At 49.9% G+C, this 21,194-nt stretch overlaps 1 protein-coding gene across 1 annotated transcript in view; it reads left to right on the top strand.

Annotated features, from left to right (window-relative positions):
* LOC122389385 (filamin-A-like) overlaps positions 1 to 13,551 on the top strand; it is a gene marked incomplete at its 3' end in the record, with an annotated part of 61,355 nt that extends 47,804 nt beyond the window's left edge. Inside the window, exons 8-26 of the mRNA XM_043381324.1 lie at positions 881 to 1,019; positions 3,272 to 3,512; positions 4,466 to 4,666; positions 4,914 to 5,051; positions 5,654 to 5,811; positions 6,431 to 6,721; positions 7,150 to 7,257; positions 7,428 to 7,535; positions 7,882 to 8,044; positions 8,428 to 8,655; positions 8,993 to 9,166; positions 9,465 to 9,629; positions 9,959 to 10,131; positions 10,590 to 10,746; positions 11,137 to 11,266; positions 11,701 to 11,857; positions 12,299 to 12,466; positions 12,869 to 13,008; positions 13,416 to 13,551. Of these exons, the coding sequence (XP_043237259.1) occupies positions 881 to 1,019; positions 3,272 to 3,512; positions 4,466 to 4,666; positions 4,914 to 5,051; positions 5,654 to 5,811; positions 6,431 to 6,721; positions 7,150 to 7,257; positions 7,428 to 7,535; positions 7,882 to 8,044; positions 8,428 to 8,655; positions 8,993 to 9,166; positions 9,465 to 9,629; positions 9,959 to 10,131; positions 10,590 to 10,746; positions 11,137 to 11,266; positions 11,701 to 11,857; positions 12,299 to 12,466; positions 12,869 to 13,008; positions 13,416 to 13,551 (3,175 nt within the window). The remainder of the gene's footprint in view (positions 1 to 880; positions 1,020 to 3,271; positions 3,513 to 4,465; positions 4,667 to 4,913; positions 5,052 to 5,653; positions 5,812 to 6,430; positions 6,722 to 7,149; positions 7,258 to 7,427; positions 7,536 to 7,881; positions 8,045 to 8,427; positions 8,656 to 8,992; positions 9,167 to 9,464; positions 9,630 to 9,958; positions 10,132 to 10,589; positions 10,747 to 11,136; positions 11,267 to 11,700; positions 11,858 to 12,298; positions 12,467 to 12,868; positions 13,009 to 13,415) is intronic.
* Positions 13,552 to 21,194: the final 7,643 nt, after the last annotated feature.

Genomic DNA, 21,194 nt, shown 5'->3' with positions numbered 1-21,194 from the left:
CATAGCATAGGACCGTCTCTGGTGTCGCTTGCCGTAACTGCATGTTCAGAGGACGTTACCGGCTAGAGAAGAGACTGACTTGTCGCAGACGTACTCAGTAACCTCGCAGATCGACATTCGATATGAGCCGGTGTGTTTGGTAAAATCTCTGCAGTTCGAGCGGAGCGAATGTCTAATTCATGTAACCAGCATTTTTGCTGTACTTTGCCGTGTTACTAACCGTCCCTGCTAGACGTTAGGCGCTGGTCTTCAATCCCAGCTATGTCAGAAACTACGTTGGGACTTAATTAAGAAACCCGCGCCTTTTTCTCTAATGCCTGTTACTTTTGATCCATTTGAATTGTGTGTCGATAACTTGATACACCACTGCAACGGCCTTTTTATAAGTGAAGCGTCAAGCGGATACCGCAATGTCTTCTAATTCGTCTTGATGGTGGGGTATAAGTCCGTTATAACATAAATTATGAAGTGTTATGTGTGGTCCGACTTTGATCACTCAGTTAGTGATGATTTCCCAGAACGGTGCCGGGTCAGCGGTCTCTGGTCGCCTGAGGACACAACCGCTAACCATACAGACGACAGAACCGTTACTGGTCATTATAAACATCCTCTACGGTGGACAGGCTAAATGTTCAAAATAACTACCGTCCGCCAGATACATCTTCATATGTCATCAATTTTCAAAATTTCCATCGATAAGTTCATGCCAAAGAACTTGCTCAGCAGCCCACGTTGTCGGCAGTCCCAGTTATCAGCAGTTGTCAGTGGCCCCAGCATGCTCCAAGATTTCTGGCTTGATCTGTTTTCTCAGCCCATGATCCCTTGCTTCCGTGACTCCCGACCCCCGTGACCTGACCCCTGACCCGTGACCTGCCCTCAGGGTACGCTGCTACGGCCCGGGTGTGGAGCCCACGGGCCCGGTGGTCGGAGCACCCACCTTCTTCACCGTGGAAACGTTCTCGGCCGGTCAGGGCAAGGTCGAGTGCTTCCTGATCCGACCCAACGGACAGAAGGAGCCGGTGAGTGGACGGTGGGATGAGAGGAAGAGAGGAAGAGAGAGAGAGAGAGAGAGAGAGAGAGAGAGAGAGAGAGAGAGAGAGAGAGAGAGAGAGAGGGAGGGAGGGAGGGAGGGAGGGAGGGAGGAAGTGGGATAGGAGGAAATAGTGGAAGAAAGAAAGGAGGGTAAGGGAAGGCTTAGTATAGGGAGAATGAATCCTTTGCTACGTTTTTTTTTTAACGATCATGCTGATGACATACATAGACCTGTGGTCAGTGGTCTATGTGACGTATAATTGTTTCGGTGCTGGACTGGAGTGGGTCAGAAATAGGTAGAAGCTCCCTGAATTCACAGCATTCAGTATTTTGGTATGGTCCGCTATTTTAGTTTGTACGAAAGGCGCTCGCGTGACAACAATGAGAGCTCTGGCTTTGCGTGACCTTCGTGTTTTATTCAGATCGTGGATAAATCTGCTACTTATTTCTGGTGCAGTAATTGGGATTCCTTGCCTTACTTTTTCGTCTACCGTGCTTGAATCTGACCGTTTCCGACTCAATAGCTGAATTTGTTATTTCCGTTGAGTGATACTTGGCTTGATCAATCCGAAACCACATCACCGTTACAATGCTTCGACTCTGCAATCTGCATGGAAAATAACACTGAATCTAGTCACTTCGATACCACAAGCCCATCCAACACATCTTTTCTCCTATTTTCGCTTAGCTCCGCGCCTCGAACTTCGTGGAACATTCGTGGGAGTGCCGTGGTTACATTCTGTTCCGAATCCCTCCTGATTCTGTCCTTTTGGTTCCGAATATTACACAACACGCCTCCAAAAGTCGTTGTAATAGTTCCAACTGCTCCGGTCTTGTTTTGTTGGCTTGTTCTTTGCAGTAAACTCTGTGTAAAGCCCGGTTCCCGTGAACGCTCTCCCGTCCCACCCCACCTGCCGAGTGCAGCCCCTCCCCTCCCCCTCCACCGGCCACCAATGCACGTGCTATGCCTGTCGAGTGACGCTGTCTGAGGGGGAGGGGGAGGGTCACGTACCGCGTTTGACGAGTGGGGAGGGGGTGGGGAGGGTGGCGAGCGGTGGCGACATCTGTTGCTAGCGGCAGGAAGTTGATGACGGCCCCAGGGCTAGTTGATGGGAATGGAAAGCCAGAGCCCTGACGTGAGCTCGCTGATGTCCATTAGAGAATAATCTCTTTGATGTCCAGTATGCTGGATGCCACTCGTGAAGACCAGTGTTCCTGGCAACGTTAGCTCGTCTTACTTCTGCCTCAAACGCTTTGAAATAACTGCAGACTCACTGGTTTGGCTGAATGATTATTGGTCCTTAATGAAATGCCATTTTCATTTATTTTGTAGGCTAGGCAACAGCTAAACAACAGCTGCTTAATGTGTAGCTGTCATTCAAACAGTTGACGATTCACGGGTCTTTCCCAACCTTGATACCAATCAAAACTCACATAAATGATAAAACGAATAACGATGCCGCGAACCCATTAGCCTCAGACCGTGATCTGACTCAGCAGATGGCAGTGTTATCGTCGGCTGCAGACTGGCGTCCTCCGCCCTCAGTATACGATCGCCATCTCTGTCACGACCCGCTGTATGTCGGCCGTGGTGGCCGGGTGCCGTCCCAATCGTGATCTGAACGTGCGGTCGCTGATGATAAGATTCTCTCGCTGGCTAGTCGGGGAACTAAAAAGGGCGGCTGCCGGCTACGTAACGTGCAGGAGTAAAGAAAAAGAGAAAATTTGAATTTGCTTTGAGTTTTCAATCTAGTTTAATGTCTACTACTGCCCATTTGGTGGTTTCGTCGTTCTGGCCCTCGCGCCGTGACAGCTGGCGTTCTGAACCGTCACCTGGCGCTTTGAGCTGACCCCGTGGCGGTTTGCTGCAGACCCGTAGAGTGGTGCCGCCACCGCCGGCGGGGGCGTTTTACCCGTCTGTGAGCTGGTGGGGAGGGGTGGATGGGTGGGAAGGGATTTCTGGAGGGGATGGTCTTCAGTAGAGTTAATTATATCATGAGGCTTAGGGCTTAGATGTTTGCTTTGGTAGGTGGTTGCAGCAGACATATTGCAGGGAAGAAAGTGAAAATCTAAAATGGGACGATAACGTGAAACAACGTATCACAAATATTATGATATGCACTTCATACTAGCATATCACGCTCTTCACAGCATCACATGCAACATAACGACGTCAATTACAGTAACTACTGGTAACGAACTGCTTTTGATTTACCTGATATCCCTCTTTGTCCCACAGATCGAGGCTAAGTTCAACAACGACCGTAACCTGACGTACAGCTGCTCCTACACTCCGACCTCGGAGGGCCAGCACCGTGTCATCGTGAAGTTCATCGGCAACGAGATCCCCAAGTCGCCGTTCTCGGTTCAAGTGGAGGGCTACGCCGGTGACCCGAACAAGGTGACCGCCTCCGGGCCCGGCCTGGAGCCGGTCGGCGTCGTCGTCAGCAAGCCCACCTACTTCGACATCTTCACACACGGTGAGGACTTGGGGAAAAGGGGCTCAAGTGCAAGGATAATGTGGTGTTTTTTAGAGGGCGTTGGTCGATGGAAATGTCAAAAACGTAACTATTTAAATAGTCAAATAGTTTTGTCGTAACCTCATGCGAACCAGGGAATCCAGGATGCAAGCTTCCGGCTTTTCGTGGAACTTGGTAGGTATACAACTCACAGTATTATCTGACCTGGCATTGTTTTGCTCTGCTATTTAGTTATACCGGCTTGTTGCATTCCTTTTTACCTGTAACCTAACATGTAGCGGTAAGCAAATGTATTTCTACTTATGAGTCAAGCCATCAGTTTGTCATACTTTCGGATACCAACGGACAGCACAAAAAGCTGGCGGCATCGCATGTGACATCTCTCGTTTGAATCTTGAAACCGGTCCGTGAGCTTTGAGCGCTGCAGCGTTTATCCAGGAAATCTCAGATAGGCTGCCAGTCCAGTTACGCTAAATACGGGGCGCCGCTGCCGTCCCGGTATGCCGACTGGGGCACGCGCCAGACGTCAACACTAGCTCTGTGTCATTCGGAATGCAACGGTGTGCGATTTGCAGCCCTTCGTGCTATAAGCTAAGCGCTTTTGGGGGCCGTGATTTAGCTGTGGTTTTGCTACCGATTGCATAAGCCAGTGAATTCGGTAACGGACCCGGGAAATAACTTATCCGCCGTTTTTGTTTGCGAAGCGTCAAAAAATGCTGCAGAAGTGAATCATCTATCGCTTCCTGGCATCAAGTCTGGAAGCTTGCACGTTTCGGGCGCATCAAAAGCACGGGCGGGCACCATCACCTCAGCCAAGCCTGGAAAGTCGGAAAGGCACACTAGCGATAACTGTCGGTTATGCAGGTATTTCCAGCGTCCGACCGGAGTTTGCTTGTCGAGCTATCCTTGACACCGAGCCTGACGCTGACCTAGCTGTCCGCCTGTGACCACAGACGCCGGAAAGGGCACGCCTGAGGTCGTCATCCTGGACCCCAAGGGCAAACAGAACCCGGCCATGCTGAAGCTGAAGGAGGTGAAGCAGGGTCAGTGGCGCTGCGAGTACCTGGCCGACCAGGTCGGCATGTACTCCATCAACATCTACTTCGCCACCAAGCCCATCCCCAAGAGCCCGTTCGGCGTCAAAGTCAGCCCAGGTGAGGATTGGAGTCGTTATGTGAATCAGACATTATTGTTTATGCTCATAGACTTCCCCAAGACATTAGGAATATATGTAGAGTTACGGAGATAGCTGTCCATGAGAACGTCATTGAAGCATTTCATATTTTTCATATTTTTCATATTTTATTTTTTATGCACTGATTGCTTTCTTCTTTTCTGCGTGAACAATTTTGTCGTGTTCTGCTTGAATTGTAACACTGCTTCTGATTGGTTGCTCCTCAGCTTGCGACCCGCGCCGGGTCAAGGCCACGGGTCGCGGCCTCCAAAACAAGGGCGTGCGCGTGGGTGAGATTGCCGACTTCAAACTGTGGACGGAGGGCGCCGGAGAGGGCGTGCCCAAAGTGCGCATCATCGGCCCAGGTCAGTCCGGAGCTGCTCGTCTTTGTAGAAAGGGGAGATCATGAGAAAGCCTGGATGACCTTGAATGACCTAAGATGAGCGTGAGAATTGTAACGGGGAAGAGAAGTATGGCATTTATGTGGTAACCGCACTTAGATGTTGTGATTATGATAATCAAATACCCTCGAGATGAGCGGATTTGCATGGCAAAATGATAAACCGCAGTAGTCCGTAATTATTGTAATTGTGCTGTGAACTCGACCGTGAGAAAAAAATCGTGCTGTAGTGCATTCACGACAGCTCTTCAGGTCGTAGTTGTTGATTGTGCTTTCTTGGTACCTGTTTGCATAAAATGGCCGGCGATGCTACTTTCAACGAATCCGACAACCATATAAAATATTCAAGGGACCAACTCTGCTGCAGCAGCTGCTGTGTTTGTTATTGTTATTTCTGCTTCTCCTTTTCATCAACCCTGCTCATTCAAATCATGCTTTCCAACCTCCCAGGTGCAACCTCTCGCCCTGATATTCCACCTGGCTTTCCAGACTTCCCTCCCACCTTTTATATTATCTGACCTAACCTGTGACCTCTCACCCGACCTCACCTGTGACCTCTGACTTCAGGCGGTGCCGACGAGCCGGCTGAGCTGCGGAAAGTCAGCGACTTTGTCTACGAGGGCGCCTACTACCCCAAGCGCGAGGGCCGCTACATCGTCATGATCACTTACAGCGGACACGAGATCCCTCGCTCACCGTTCGAGGTTAACGTCGGACCGAAGGGGGTGAGTGGACTCAGGGATGTTTTCTTGGACGTTGACGGTTTTATGCCGTCTGTTCTAATGCTTAGTTCGTTGGTCAGGCCCAACAAATAATTTTCATAATGCTTCCGTTTTATGGCTCTGTTTTTTATGTCTCTTGAAGGAACATTTCCAGGATTGTATTTTTCTTCCAGAATGGCATTCTTGCTAGCCTACAGCCGCCTGGAACTAGATTAGCTTCCTTGTTGTCGATATCAATGGCAGATAGCGTGTTGGTCATTGCCTGTCTGATCGTCATATTGCGTGTACATTATCACGTGAGAACAATGCGTCTGGTTTATAGATGGTCGCGACTGCCATGGAGCTGCGTTATATATGGGGCGTTCTTATTAACGCTTCTGTATTTGGAACAATAGGTAGGGCTGGAATTGCCACTAGCCGTAAAGTAATATGTAATTATAACATATAAATTATCTCGTATCTTCACTGACTCTGCCATTATTACGTCTGTCACATGTAAGCTCAACACAATTATGCTTTTAATGCTCACTCTAAATAGAAGTTATTCACTGCTCAGGCTCACTCATTCCGTTTTCTTCCCATATTTTTCTCATCTAACCCGACCCCCCCCCCCCCGTTTCAGGAGTCGCGTATCCGCTGCTACGGCCCCGGACTGAAGGGCGGCGTGGTCGGATCACCGGCCGCCTTCACCGTCGAAACCAACGGCGAGACGGGCGCGCTGGGTTTCAGCGTCGAGGGCCCCTCCCAGGCGCAGATCCAGTGTCATGATAACGGTGACGGCTCGGCAGATGTGACCTACCTTCCGACGGCGCCCGGAGAGTATGCCGTGCATGTGCTCTGTGAGGGAGAGGATATTCCCCAGTCGCCATGGATGGCGCAGGTTATCCCCAAGACCGACTATGATGCCAGCAAGGTGAGCGATTTGACGGGAGATTGATTGCAAACGTAAGGGTCACGGACTGAGAGACTTATTAAATAGAAGTTTTTTTTTTAAATAGAAGGTTTTTAGTTTTGCATTTGTGCTGTGACTGCTAGCAGAGGTCAATATCGTAAAGGAAGTGTTCGTTTTTTGGGACTTCTTGAAATATTAACTTTTCCTCTGTCTATTGTTGTTAAAAGTAACCCAATTTAGACTAAAAACAATATGTATTAATCAGTGATCAGTTTTACAAGTTGAAGCACGCTATGGAGGCGGAAGGTTCTTAGATACGTGACTAGACTAGGGGCTTGTCGAACGACATGGCAATGCGAAGCGCCATCTCCTTTGTTCAACTTATCTCTGCTCAGTGCTCAGCTCCCACAGCTCCTTCACTATGTTTTCGTTCTCGCCGTTGTCGGCAGGTGCGAGTGTTCGGTCCGGGAGTACAGAAGGACGGCGTGAGCGTCAACAAGCCCACCCACTTCACCGTGGACACGACGGCGGCCGGCAGCGCGCCGCTCGATATCTCGGTGAGTTGAAGACCGGGGCACCTGCTGCATTTATCGCTCTAAATATGGGTGTACATGTGAAGGACATAAGGTGTGTGTTCACTGTTCTGAACACACTTCGTCGTAATGATAAATGATCTGAACACACGTTTCTACTATCTATGCTTTTCTGAACTCACTCCTTGTTACAGCTTCTGGACGAGGATCTCCGCGAAGTGCCGATGAAGATCACTGAGAAGTCCCCGGGTGTGTTCCACGTCGAGTACACAATCTCCACCAGCGGAAAACACACCGTCATGGTGCGTATTCCGTCCGCTGTAGTGTTTCCGTGCGGAGGAAGTGGGATTGATCCGTTTGAACGAATTTTGTTATTGGTTGTATTGTGTATGTAAAGATGTGTACATTTGACTCGCGTCTGTGATAGTGGTGAGAGTTATTCATAAGTAGGTTGAAGATGTGCAGGGTTAGAATCGTATTTACCACTTCTGTGTGATAAAATAAGGTACCTACCCAATCTACTGAACTTAGACTCGGTTATTCTACTATCCCTTTATGTCTACCATCCCGGCTAACCGGAACTGTGGCCGCCTCACGTCTTCCACTTCACACCCCTACCAAACCATGACATCCCCTCCCATCTCTCAGGTGAACTTTGGCGGCGTGGCGGTGCCTAACTCTCCGTTCCGAGTGGACGTGACGGCTCCAGTGGACGCCTCCAAGGTTCAGGTGTTCGGCCCGGGTCTGGAGCCGGGTGTGCGGGCTCAGGTGCCCACCCACTTCAACGTGGACGCGAGAGGCGCTGGACCTGGTGGGTAACTAACAGGCTTGCTGGACGTTCCTTAAAGTCTTCGCATTTGAATATATCGGTGGTTGCCTTGTGTTGCGTTGAAGTGGATGTCGGTCGCGTCGAGTCCTTCGATTCTGGGGGTAGGGTCTCGTTGAGAAAACCATGCGTGGTCTGCATTTTTAAGATCGTTATTGTGGTTCATCAGCTTTTATGGTACTCACTGGCATGCATTCTTTTTTTTTTTTTGCATTTTCGTAAACAGTACGCTAATGCTCGAACAAACAACATCACTAGCTGAATTTCATTACGGATTATCATCGTCTCTGCCTATTGAGTATCATCATGGCATCACACATCAGACACAAAGCTACAATTCCGGCTGACCCTGCCCCTCCCACCCCCAGCCGAGCTGCGCATCGGCCTCAAGGACAACAAGACCGGCAAAGAGGTGCCCGTACAGCTGACTGACAACGGTGACGGCACCATGACTGCCGACTACGTGTACCCCCGACCCGGCCCGTACACCCTGAATGTGACGTACGGAGGCCGCGCGATCCCCCAGAGCCCCGTCAACATCGAGGCCAAACCCAGCGTGGATACGTCCAAGATTAGGGTGGATGGTGTTGAGCCGAGTGAGTGAGGGGGGAAAGGGGAGGTGATGCATGAATGTCGGTGATTTTTGTGTGTTGGGGGTGAATGCTAGGCAAGAACTTTCATCATTTGTTGTGATTTCGGTTGTTTTATTTGTCTGAGACATCTAAATTGCAATCACAGGTAAATGTTGTGGCGGCTCGTCATATTGTTATTGATCAATGATCTTAGTTTTCGTTCATCTGTCATTTTGAATAATATCAACAAGAGGCTGCGACCAGTGTTTCCAGTCGTTTGTCTCATCTCAAAGCAACGTCATTTATGCCTCCCATTAGCCGGCCAGCTGACCACTCTTCTCCTTCTCCTTTCTCTCCACAGCGGCGTTCCTGAACTCTCCCACCGACATGGTGGTGGACGCGCGCGCCGTGCCCGGCTCCAAGGACGGAAAGGTGACCTGTCCCGTGACCGGCCCGTCGGGCGCGCCGTGCCCCTCGCACGTGGAGCCGGTCGGAGACGGTACCTTCAAGGCCACGTATACACCCACCGAGCCGGGTGAGAGAAACGGGAGGTTAGAGCGGTGGGTGGGAGGAAAGAACACTTTGGCAAGGAGAGGAGAGCCAGGGAGACGCTATACGGGAATGAGTTGCTGTAAAGAGCTGTCAGCGTGCATCCTCTTGATGGGAGCAACGCACGCATTAGCTCGTAGAGGACTGTTTTGTGGGATGCTGCTCAGGTGTCCACCGTCCGACTCAGGAGACCTATCACGCTGTTTTTCATTGTTTAGTGACTGACGGTATAAACTTAAAGTGCCAAAGCTATGGTTAGTAATGACCGTTTTCCTTCTCCTCAGGTCCCCACAAGATCGACCTAGCGTATGACGGCGCTCCGGTGCCCGGCGCGCCGTTCACCGTCAATGCCAAGCCCGGCTGTGACCCGAGGAAGGTCACTGCCGACGGACCGGGCCTCAAAAGGGGCATCGTCAACAAGTCCAACACGTTCAAAATCAACACCCGAGGTCAGTTGGTTGAGGGAGGAGTGATTTCGTCCTAGTGGTATGTGCAATGGATTCGGAGTGAAGTTGTGAAGCGTTGCATCCTGGTAATGGGGTCTGAAATGTGCTCGTGTTGACGCTGCCATGCTAGTATTATTTTCAGACAGTGGTGTTGAGAATATATTTACAGTTCTGGTTCAGCTTAATTAGGTGACGGAATTTCTGTTCATGCAATTATGACTTAACGCCCCATCTATTACTTATTAGAGGTGAATGGGTTTCCATCCAACGCTTTCCTTCCGCTACTTGACGTGTGCCTTCCGCTCACCCTCCTGTAAAATCTCTCCTCCCAGGAGCTGGCACCGGCGGTCTGGGTCTGGCCATCGAGGGCCCCTCCGAGGCCAAGATGTCCTGTGTGGACAACAAGGACGGCTCATGCACGGTCGAGTACGTGCCCACCGAGCCCGGAGAGTACGACGTCAATGTGCGCTACGCCGACCAGCACATCCCCGGATCCCCGTTCAAGGTATGGGACTCGAGGAAAAGGTGGAGGGGGGTAGGAGAGTCTAGGGTAGGTCAGGCGAGGCGAGGTAGATTGTGGTGATTGCTAAGTGGAGCTAGGTGTTTTACTTTTGACCTACGCAATTTACTTCGCACGACACTTTTTTAGTAGATTTTGTCTTTTTCATCGTTATTTTGAATCACATTCGGATTGATCGAATGTTTACTTTCCAGCGTCTTTTTTATCTTAAATCCATTCAAGCAGCAGCCAATGAATCGCAGAAAGGTGTAGGAGGCTCTTGAACTTCACCATTATCAGCACCACCTGTGACCTGGCCCCTCATTTACCGCTCCACCTCTCCACTTCCACCTCCCACAGGTTCCTGTGGACTGTGAGATAGACGTTACCACCCCATCCTCTTCCTCCACAGGTTCCTGTGGACTGTGAGATAGACGTTACCACCCCATCCCCTTCCTCCACAGGTTCCGGTGGACTGTGAGGTGGACGCCGATAACGTTGTCGCCTACGGGCCGGGCGTAGAGCCGGAACACTGCCGCGCCAACGTGCCCCTTACCTTCACTGTGGATGCCACACGGTCTGCGCCGGCACCGCTAGCCGTGGAGGTCAAGAGCGACAAGGGTGAGAGAGCTGGGTGTGCCGGGCGTCTGAGTCGAGGGGTTCTGAGTTTATAATGACCCGGGATCGGTGATTTTGGTTGATGCTTTTTATATTTCATTCAGATTTTACGAAAATCGCGATGTGTCTTGTGCGTTTGCCGATGTCGATGAGCATTGCTAATTTCGGTTGGCGACTTCGGAACATACGATTTATGACAGTTTGTGGTGTCTCCTTAACTTTATCATTCGATTGAAAGTCAAACTAGCCGATTGACGACCCATTTAGCTAGTCCAACGGAGTTACGTCTTCACATACAGCCAGCCAAACCCTGCTAGCGCAGCTGTCCTACTCACTAGACGCCACCTGGCGTCACCACTAGCGCCTCCTAATACCTTTCTCTCCGTCCGTCAGGTCCTCTGCCACGGAAGCCGGTGGTGAAGGATAACGGCGACGGCACGTACGACGTGACGTACCACCCGCCGCCCGAGGGCAGCATCTGCATGCCGAGGGTGACGCTCGCTGGACGCGACATCAAGGACAGGTCGGTGGGCAATATGTGTGTTGGTAGAGGGCAGTACGGTATCAGGTGGGATATTTGCAGTGCGGCTTTCACTGTGGGCTAGTAATGACTAATGAGTTTCAATGATATCGGTATGTAATTAAGTTTTGGCCTACTCTAGGCAGCATATTTTATTTTACCAGGCTGTGGATGCTGAGCACACATTCTACCAGACAACTCACAACTGGGTGGCTAGTACAGGTGCAATGTTATGCGAGGTAGTTACGACGTTTTGATTTGACCGGAAAGGCGGCTGCTCGTTTTGACTCCGCACTGGTTGATCCAAACGTCGAATTCGGTTATGATACGATCTTAGTTCATACACAAACACACGTAGCTTCGAAGTGAACTCGGTAACCTTTTCTGATCTGAATTGCATCGGCCTAGCCTGACCTGCCCGGACTTCCTTCCTACAGCCCGTGGCGTATGCCTGTGAAGCCGACCTGCGAGCCGAACAAGGTGCGCCTGACCGGCCCGGGAGTCTCCAGCAAGGGCGTGCCGGCCTCCCTACCCACCGAGTTTACCGTGGACGCCCGCGACGCCGGCTTCGGCGACCTCGAGGCGCAGATCCTGGTGAGAGAGGCGGAAGTGGAACAGGTGGTATGTGGGGACAGGTCTGGGAGGCGTTGTGTTCTTGGAGAGGACTGGCGGATAGCAGAACCGCTTACAAGGGCTTATACGTAAATGTGGCTTGATGATTTGGCGATTGATTTTTGAGTTGTATCACCTAGTAGTAAAGTTATCTTGATATCACCTGTAAGTGCTCGTGAAAAATTCAAAATATTCATTAGATACATTCATTGGCGGTTAATTATTTTAATAACCGCATTTTGTCATCTTTTTTATTTTGTCACCATATATTTTATTGAACCATCGCTTTCTTACCACTGCATGCGTACACCGACATTTAGGCTAAGATTGAGTAATTTTAACGATTTTTGTATTGGTGACTTCATCTTCGCGCTTGATCATTCTCGCACTCATGACACACCGTGCCTCTCCTCTCTCTCCCAGGGTCCGGACAACTACCCGCGTAAGGTGGAGATGGTAGATAACGGTGACGGCACGTACACGGGCCGGTACACCCCGGACGACTGCGGCCAGTACAAGGTGCACGTCAAGTACGGCGGCAAGGAGGTAGCCGGGTCGCCCGTGCCCGTCCAGGCCTTCGCCACCGGACATGTGAGTTACCTATATGTTGAAGAGTAGGGTGCGGTGGGTTTGGGTACCTAAGGTGTCATACGCCTTAGGTGAATTACGAGTAACGAATGATGATAATTCCGTTTTTTAAGGCTATAGGGTGGAGTTCTTAGTGCCGTCACCTGTAAGAAAACACTTTGGTGCTTGAACTAAAGAGTTTTTATAACTGCATATAGATATAAGGTGTAATTCGCTTTTGTAATTGACGCCGTGGTTTAGGAATTGCATTATACGCGCATCACTAGTTAACCATACTGGTCTCTGTATCAAGAAGTAGTTATATAGAGATTCTAAACGAGACCAGCAGCTGTAAACATGACCATTTCCTCCAGCATCGTATATCTCTGTCGCCTCCTGCTGACCGTTTTCGCTCCTCCACTCCAGGCCGACAAGTGCAAGATCGAGGATAGTGACTACCGCGATCAGGTGCTCAGCGTTGGCGAGGAGTACTGTATTAGCGTGGACGCCAAACAGGCCGGAAACGGAAACGTCACCTGCCGTATCCGCTCCACCTCTGGCTCCGGGTGAGTTCCGGGGAGGGGACTGGGTAGGGGAAGGGTGTTTGAGAAAGGGCTGAGTGTTTAAAATCATAAAATTTAGCGATCTATCTTAGTTATCCTGTTTTGATGAACTCTTGTAATGAAACGCCAACTTGATTTAGTTATCATGCAAGCTCTGCCGTTGTGGATGAAGTTTGTATTGTGCTATGCGACTGTTTGCTCTCAAGACGCCTGTTGTTTTCAACAACAGCGTTCCTTTATTACGTCATCAGTTATGACTAAGCTACGTTTGAACCGTTACAGTGTTTTTGTCAACGGCCTTTGTCTTTTTTCTCTGAACGCTTGAAGCTTGTGAAGCTTAAAAGGGATAAGCTATGGTACGATTGTCTAGACACACGTTCAATAGATTTTGACGCTGTTTTGTTTTCCAGTGACGTGGACATCGACGTGACCGACAACGGCGACGGCACGTTCAATATCTACTACAAGGTGAAGGACGCCGGAGAGTACTCGCTCAACATCAAGTTCGGCGGCCAGCCGGTACCCGACGGCCTCTACTCGTTCTCGGTGAGTCTACCGCTCTACCGGTCTCCACCAGACTGCGAACATTGATGTTCGTCTGTTGGATAGCAAAGTTTTTGGGATGGAATTTCTCTAGCGGCAAAGCTCTGTAGATGGAATTTTTCTAGCATGGCTATGTGTCAACGATTGCAGGTAGGTAGCGCTTGGACGGAAGTTGGTGGAACAACGGCAAGAGCGAAAAAATGTAGCTTTCCTGGGACTTCTTTGTTTCTAATTTCTACTTATAGCTGACCGGTACAAATGTTCCTCCGATAACCCGCCACACCCCCGACCCGACCATTGGTTAAGTTCACTGAGCCGGCCAAGGAACGGCAATCACTCACCTGACGCATGGCTTTAACCGAGAATATACCCCGTGTGATCGCTTGGCAAAGTTCCGGACGTTAAAAAAACGCACTGCCACGTCTGGCATCCGGAGGCTGCTTTTCCTGGCCATTGTCTCACGCAATCTCGGCGCTTCGCCAGACTGAGGGTGGCAGGATGAAGTAGTTTTTGTCCATCAATTCTCGTTCCGGGTTCCTCACTAGGCGTGATATTTATTGGGTGACACATTTCGATGGATAAGAGTGGATGGACTGAGGCAATAAATTTCCATAGAATGACTTTTTCACGCTTGGAATGAAGTGATTGGGCTTCTACGGCCCATGAGCTTCTCTGGCTTCGAGACATTCGATAAGCACTATGTACTTCATGGAAATTCACGATTTTAGTGCTGTATGCTGTGGAGGGATCTCCCCCTTTGGACCTCCCGAGTCCCGAATTTCGCAGCGGGCCGCCTGCCAGCTGTAGTGGCGGGCGGACCGCCGCGCCCCCGCTGCCAGTGGCGCTCGCTCAACTTTGTTGTCTCGTTAAAATGCCACGAGTAAGGCGTCATACTGACATGGTCTGGCGCCGCGTTAAACGATTGTGCTCACACGGTATTTATAGAGTGCGGAGGGACGAGGGAGGGGGCCGTGGAACGCACACTGAGGCGAAGGAGCTCAGTGTTTTTGTTTTGCACATTTGGTGTGAAAACGAAAGGGATATAGTGGCATCATTTCAGCTGAGGCTAAACACTAAACAGCCATTAGTAGCTTCAATAGTAGACTGCCTTCGGTCTCCACTTTGCGGGTGGTTTTTAGTAAGACTCAGTAAAATTTATAAATCGGCATGGCTCCCTGCTCACAAAATTAGTGTGACCTCGCTTATCCCCTCTGTCCACGTTGTTCCTTTACCAGTCTCCCATCCTCTTTCTCCACTGAGTGGCGTCTGCCTGCCGCTCTGCCTTCTCTCAGTCACCGTTTGTTGTTCGGTGACTGAGCGGCCCTGGCAGAGTAGCCGGAATTCGACCACACATAGTGGCACTAACGACGCGCTGACTGATGTCGACTTATATAATGCTGCCCTCTTAGCGTCGAAGCTGGGTGGTCTTGAGGTGGTGTTCTTGTGTGCTATGGCAATAATTCGCAAATGGTTCACAAAAGCCCCATAACATTTGACAGAGTCGTTGTTTATAGTTGTTCGGGAACCAAAGCAGGAAGCGGAGGATGCTTCGCTCTCGATGAACAAGGAATTAGATAAAATTGACATTCATATGCATTTGAGGGTCTGTCTCTGTTCTGGATTATTTACGCGGTCTCGGCGTCGCACCACCTCGCTCCAGGCACGACCCGGTGACAAAGTGTCCGCTGTGCGCCGCTCGCCTGCCATCCCCTGTCCTCGGTCCTCTATTGGTCCGCTCCCCTGTCGTGTTGTGGTTGGCCGTTCCGTCTCCCCGCCCTGCCACCGTACCGGCTGTCTCTCGTCAGGGACTGCTCCAGGGATGCCACCGGTCGTGGACGACCTTTGTCGTGTCCCGCTGGCTCGTACTGTTGTAGTGTGGTTGCTGACTGACTTCCTGGGCGGTGGGATTCAAGGAGACTCGAATTGTGAGGCCCGGGGATGGTTTGCTCGTCATATATCTCTTGCCATTTTCACACCGCAAATGAATCAGCGGAGATGACTGTGATGCAGTCGCGTTTCAACGGACGGGTGCGTCTGATCGGTCGCCAACCTGTTGACGCTGACTTGAGCCAGCCAGGTGGTGGCGCTCCCGAGCTGTGACTGATTTTCAAAGCCTGGTCGGTTGTGAAGCATTTGTAACCAACAGGACCGTCGCCGCACTGCTATCGTTGCTGCCGCTAGCCTTTGCGGTAATTCTTCAAAGATCACCAACCATGGAGAGACAGTGCCTGCTGGGATATACCCCGATACCCGCTGCCCAAAGCTGCGCCGTTCCATGCGGTGATAAATGCGGCACATCGCCTGTGACAAATGTGACGCTGCACCTGTGACAAATGCGACGCTGCGCCCGTGACAAATACAGCGCGTCTGTCTGACACCTTGATGACAGTTAGCTAATTGACCATCACGGCCGTCTTCAATCTACCCGAAATGTCACGCGGGTCATGAAAACATCTGTCAACCACGAAGTCTTCGTCGGAATGCACGCAAATACCGAGTTAATGTCAATTTTTTGCAGGAGTTTGTTAGTCTTGCAATATTTTATCTTTGATATGTCAGCATGTTAACTGAACGGTTTCCATAAATCCGTTTGTTCGCATGTAGTTAGAGAGAGTATATTACATATTTTTATCGTGCCTCATAAATCACTATTCTACAGTCACGCACGATCTCCTTACACCCACAATACCACTCTCAACCGCTCAGCTGTGATTTCATCATCCTCTCGCGGCTCCACCGGCGCTTCTTACGCCCGCGGAGGATGTGTGACTCGCCCGTTTGGCCTGCGTCCCGGCCGGTGGCCAGTGGCGCGTGTGATCACTGCTGTCAGCCGGCCTCTTTCCTATGGCATGTGGCAAAGGATGTGTCACGTCGGGATGAAGTGTTGATGCTCACGCAGTGCTGATGAAATGGTTGGGCTTGACGCCCCTGCTTGGCTCGGATAGATGCTCCCCGCGATGTTTGTTTGAAGGGGCCATACCTTCATGAGAAGTATGGTAGAGGTGGGTGGTTGTGGTACGGAGCATAAATGATTGGTTGTAGTGAAGCGATTTAGCGAATGATGGATCACGGCGACCTTCGATGGAAGTTTGAATAAGTCCATACCTACAACGAAGTTCTGGCCGCTTATTATTGTTTTGAACCAGAGACTCGTTGACGGCTCATTAAAAAGGTATAAATTTGATATAAAAAGTACCCTTCGCTCGTTTTCCCGCAGAGAAGGTATGTGAAGGCATCCGTCTTCTTTCGTAAGTGCCTCAAACACCCGGTAGATGGCAGTATGCGTTAGCGCCTGGATCATGCTGTGCCGCAGCGCACGGGATGGTAGACTGTGCCGCAATACACGAACCACGGCAGCTGAGCACGGCGCGCGCGGGCAATACGGATGCATGGGAGCTGTGTGGCTCTTCTGAAGCTTTCATAATGCTGAGAAACATAAACGTTTTGCTATTGTTTGGCAAGGTACAACTTACGAAATTAAACAAAAGAAGATATTTGATTTGTGGCTTTCATTTGCACTATGTGCCACGGGTGAAAATTACCTAAAAATTTGTTTTTGCTTTTTTAACGAGCATAAGATTATTGCAACTATTTAAGATACCTGTTAACCCAAACTCCAGGCTTGAACACGCTATTTTGTGGTACGTATTGTCTGTTGACTGTTGGCACCGTGGCTTCCATCCTGACCGAGAAGTGCCCTCGGTACATCGAACTTTCGAGAAGTGCCAGTGAACTTTTGGACGGTACCCAACGCGCTGCCACGACTGCGGACGTGTGGGGTCCCCTTGTGGGGAGGGGTGACGACGAAGGCTTGGTCGTCTCGCGGTCAAGAGGACATTGTCTGCCGTCCAAATTTGGCGCGATGGGCGGGGCTAGTGTCTCATCGACCAACCGGGACCGCACGCGCGCACTGAGTCGGCGCCAAAATTTCGACGCCCGGTCGCTCTGTGCGCCCCCGGCAGAGTGTGGGGCCGCCCTGTAGCGTCCTCATCTCTGAGTCTCGGCTCCTGAGGAGCGCCGGATAGCGGAGCTCACAACAGGTGAGGGATTACTGACCTGACGAAACTCTGAATGTTTTTTTTTGCAATTTGAATTAGTTTACTTACGTCTAGGTTTCAAGAAGGGACTTCTAGGGACAAGAAGGGACGGAGATACTTTCTTGGTCGATTTACTAATAGCGAATATTCTTTAAGTCATCCGTTGTTTGCGCTTTTCCGTTTCTGTGTCTGCCGAAAAGCTTTCTAGAGCTCCACCGCAACTCCGAGGCAAATGGAGACCCAATGCAGGTAAACGCAAAAATATCGGGGGTCAAAACAGATTAACACTATAACGTAAACGAAGAATTGGACTTGTAGATGATTGGAACGATAATGGTAATGGAAATATCTCATGAAAATAGAAGTGGCATCCAGGGGTGTCGTTTTCCGAAAATGATTGGTAGTGCCCAAAGGCGGCGGCTGGCCATATATGACGGGGCTTACAAGGTAGGGTACCCCAAATCTGCCTTTCTCATCGGATTTCGGCCACTTATTTTTCGCCCTGGTCATTGACAAGACTAACCGAAATCTAAAAAAAACACAAAAAAAAAAACTTTGGAAATCTGGGTCCACACCGGACGCCATGCACAAAACGTGCAGTTATATAGGCAATAGTGTCGGCGGAATGCACGCCATTCTGAAAGAGGCCCACATCGACTTAAAAGGACGGCTGTGCTGAAAGGGGACAGGAACAGCTTTGAAGGCCCAAGCCGACTAAAAAAGACGGCTGCGGGGCCAGGAACGGTTTTGAAGACCCACGCCAATTGAAGGGTTCGACAACTAACGAGGACTGGAAACACAACGATAGTTAGAAAGACCTGCTTGCCAAAATAAAAGGATGACAGTACGAGGGGCGTTCAGAAAGCTACGGGCCCGACCATGAAGGAGCAGAGAGATACAGCATCGACTCATTAGACCAAAAAGTTCATTTATTCAAATAAACACCGTTAAGACAAACACATTTCGCGCAGCGCTTCGCGAGAGCCCTCAAGGCCTCCATAACCAAGTGGGTTTTGGACCCATCCTGCACGTCCAAGACGGCTGATTTCGTCTCCCTGCTGTTAGGGAGGTTGCCGCTGCTAATTTTCTTATGTTGGGGAAGAGGTGGCAATCACTAACCAGAGTGTGCAAGGTTCGGAGAGAAAAAAGTGGATGCGACAACAACTCGAAGCTCATCGCTTCACTGTTCGTCATCCCGCCCATGTACGCAGGTGCGTGGTCGCGGATCAGGTGCACACTTTACGTCGGCTTCCCTATAGCCTCTCCTCGATGTTTATCGAATGGACGCACATCATCAATTGTGTGCCCTGTTTTGGAAAGTTGACGAGCGGAGGGGGGTCGCATCGACCCCTCCCCCCTGCCAGGCCGTGTTATGAAAAATGCCCAGGGCGAAGGTTAACGCTTGGTGCCTTTTCTGCACTAACTACTAAGAAACGAATCACTGCTCTCTTCTGGGCGTCGCCCATCCTATCCGAAATGGCAAATTATGCTACGAATAGAAGCCCGAATCAATCACAGAAGAGACTTAATTAATGGCCACTTACTTAATTTGCGTAAGTGGACATCCCAATAACACATCATTTAACACACCGCCTTGCAGGCCAAAATTCCAACTCCTTCATTGTTCGGCCCGAAACTTTTTGAACGCCCCTCGTAGTTACGAGCTTCAGTTTTCGGGGTCTGATGCGGTAATGACCTGGCGTTGAACCCTGGGGAATCAGGCTGCATCACCCACTCAAATCAATATACCTATGGCCTATTCTGGAGCACCGCGGCACCTTCCGAAGTCGGTGTAGGGCCTCCAGCGGCTGGTGTGGAGACGGATTGGGGTCTATTAGGGGCGGTCGCGTGGTATGCGGGACTCAGAGGCAGTTATGGACCTCTATAACCAATTGCGTTTTCGAGCCTCTTAAAATCCATTAAGGACCGGAGTCCTAGACACGTGAAACCTCATTGTCAGCTACATGCACCTACTGTGGCTAGAACCTTATTATGTACTTGCATATGTGCTTATTTAATATTGCTTATCTGTTATTTGATTTTTTTGATTTTTATCAATGATAAGTGACAAAAGATTGGTAGGGCTCAGCGAACATTGGTAGGGCCCAAATAAGCATTGGTAAGGCTCGGGCCCTACCAGGCCTATACAAAACCGCCCCTGAGTCTATTGTGAAACTTCGTAGGTAGGTAGGTAGGTAGGTACCCCATAACTTGAAATTACTTGACGTAATGACATGATGTGGAAAGTGAAAATGATACCTAGGTATTGATGGAAATTTATGGACTTAGGTACGCTACAAGAAGATTGAATTGGTCAACCAATTCAAATTCATCTACTTGTGGAGTAAGTCTATAGATTTTCATCAATAGTTACCACTTACCATTGAAGTTACTTGCTATCATGTTGATTTTATACATAAGAACCTCATTCATTTATTTGTATGACATGTTTGAATGCAATTTTCTCAATAAGTGAAGAAAAATGTTGGTAGTGCTCAACAACACATTGGTAGTGCTCAGCTGAACATTGGTAGTGCTCGGGCACTCCCAGGCCTATACAAAACGACGCCCCTGGTGGCATCACTTGCATAAACCCGTGCATCGCTAGATAATAGGTGATAACCAGGGTATATTGAATTAGGGGTGATAACAGCAAAAGTGAAATATTCGGAAAGCAAAAATTTGTTACGGAGCGAGCGAAGCGAGCGTAGTCTTTCCTTAGATTAACGGAAATTTCTGAGTATGAGCGGCCGGCCGGCCGTGGTCACGCTTTTGCGAGGCTTATATCTCAGCAACCACTTGACCGATTTACACGCGGTAATTTTTGTAGGGTTCATTCCTTCTACCAAGTATTGGACTATTCCCGATGCTGGGTGACCCTTATGCACGTGCCACGTGCAAAACGAAGAGTGTCAGTTTTGTAATTGTTGCAATATCTCGGTAACTACTTGGCCGATTGCGCTGAAAGTTGGCATGTAGGTAGGCACCCACTAGGCACTGGATAACATGTGCCAGAGTTGGGGTGCTGCTGCACGTGCGCACGTGCAGGGGTCGTTTCCAGATCTCGGGAACGGCTGGACCGATTGCGCTCAAATTTGGTACACGGTTAGGGACCGGTTATTAGGGTGCCGTGCACAAGTCAGTTGGGACCCATTTTGCACGTGCGCACGTGCAGGGTGCCGCTTCCAGATCTCGAGAACGGCTGGGCCGATTGTGCCCAAATTTGGCACATCGCTAGAGACCAGTTAGTAGGGTGCCGTGCACAAGTCAGTTGGAGGTACCCCCTCGCAATTTCGCACGTGCAAGGCCCACCCTCTCGCTCGCTCCGTTAGTCGCCCCAAAAGGCGTTATACTGGTGTGATATAGCCGAACTCTGTCTTTTAGCGACTACCTATACCCACATATCACATCAAATATTCGCTATCTGATGTTTTACTATTTTAATCAGATCAATATTATGATGTAGCGTGCACATTAGAATCGAAGATTTAATCGCGCAATATTTTCTCCTGGCTTCCCATCGTAGCATCGTACCATCCCATTCGCACTCACTACCACTTCACACTACACATCACACTACCACACTTCTTTGCACTATTGACTATGATA

This window comes from Amphibalanus amphitrite, unplaced genomic scaffold, assembly GCF_019059575.1.
Source record: "Amphibalanus amphitrite isolate SeventyFive unplaced genomic scaffold, NRLGWU_Aamphi_draft 000356F_arrow, whole genome shotgun sequence".
Classification (NCBI taxonomy): Eukaryota; Metazoa; Arthropoda; class Thecostraca; order Balanomorpha; family Balanidae; genus Amphibalanus; species Amphibalanus amphitrite.
The sequence above is the reverse complement of the archived record's forward strand: the minus strand, read 5'-3'. Positions and strand labels throughout refer to the sequence as shown.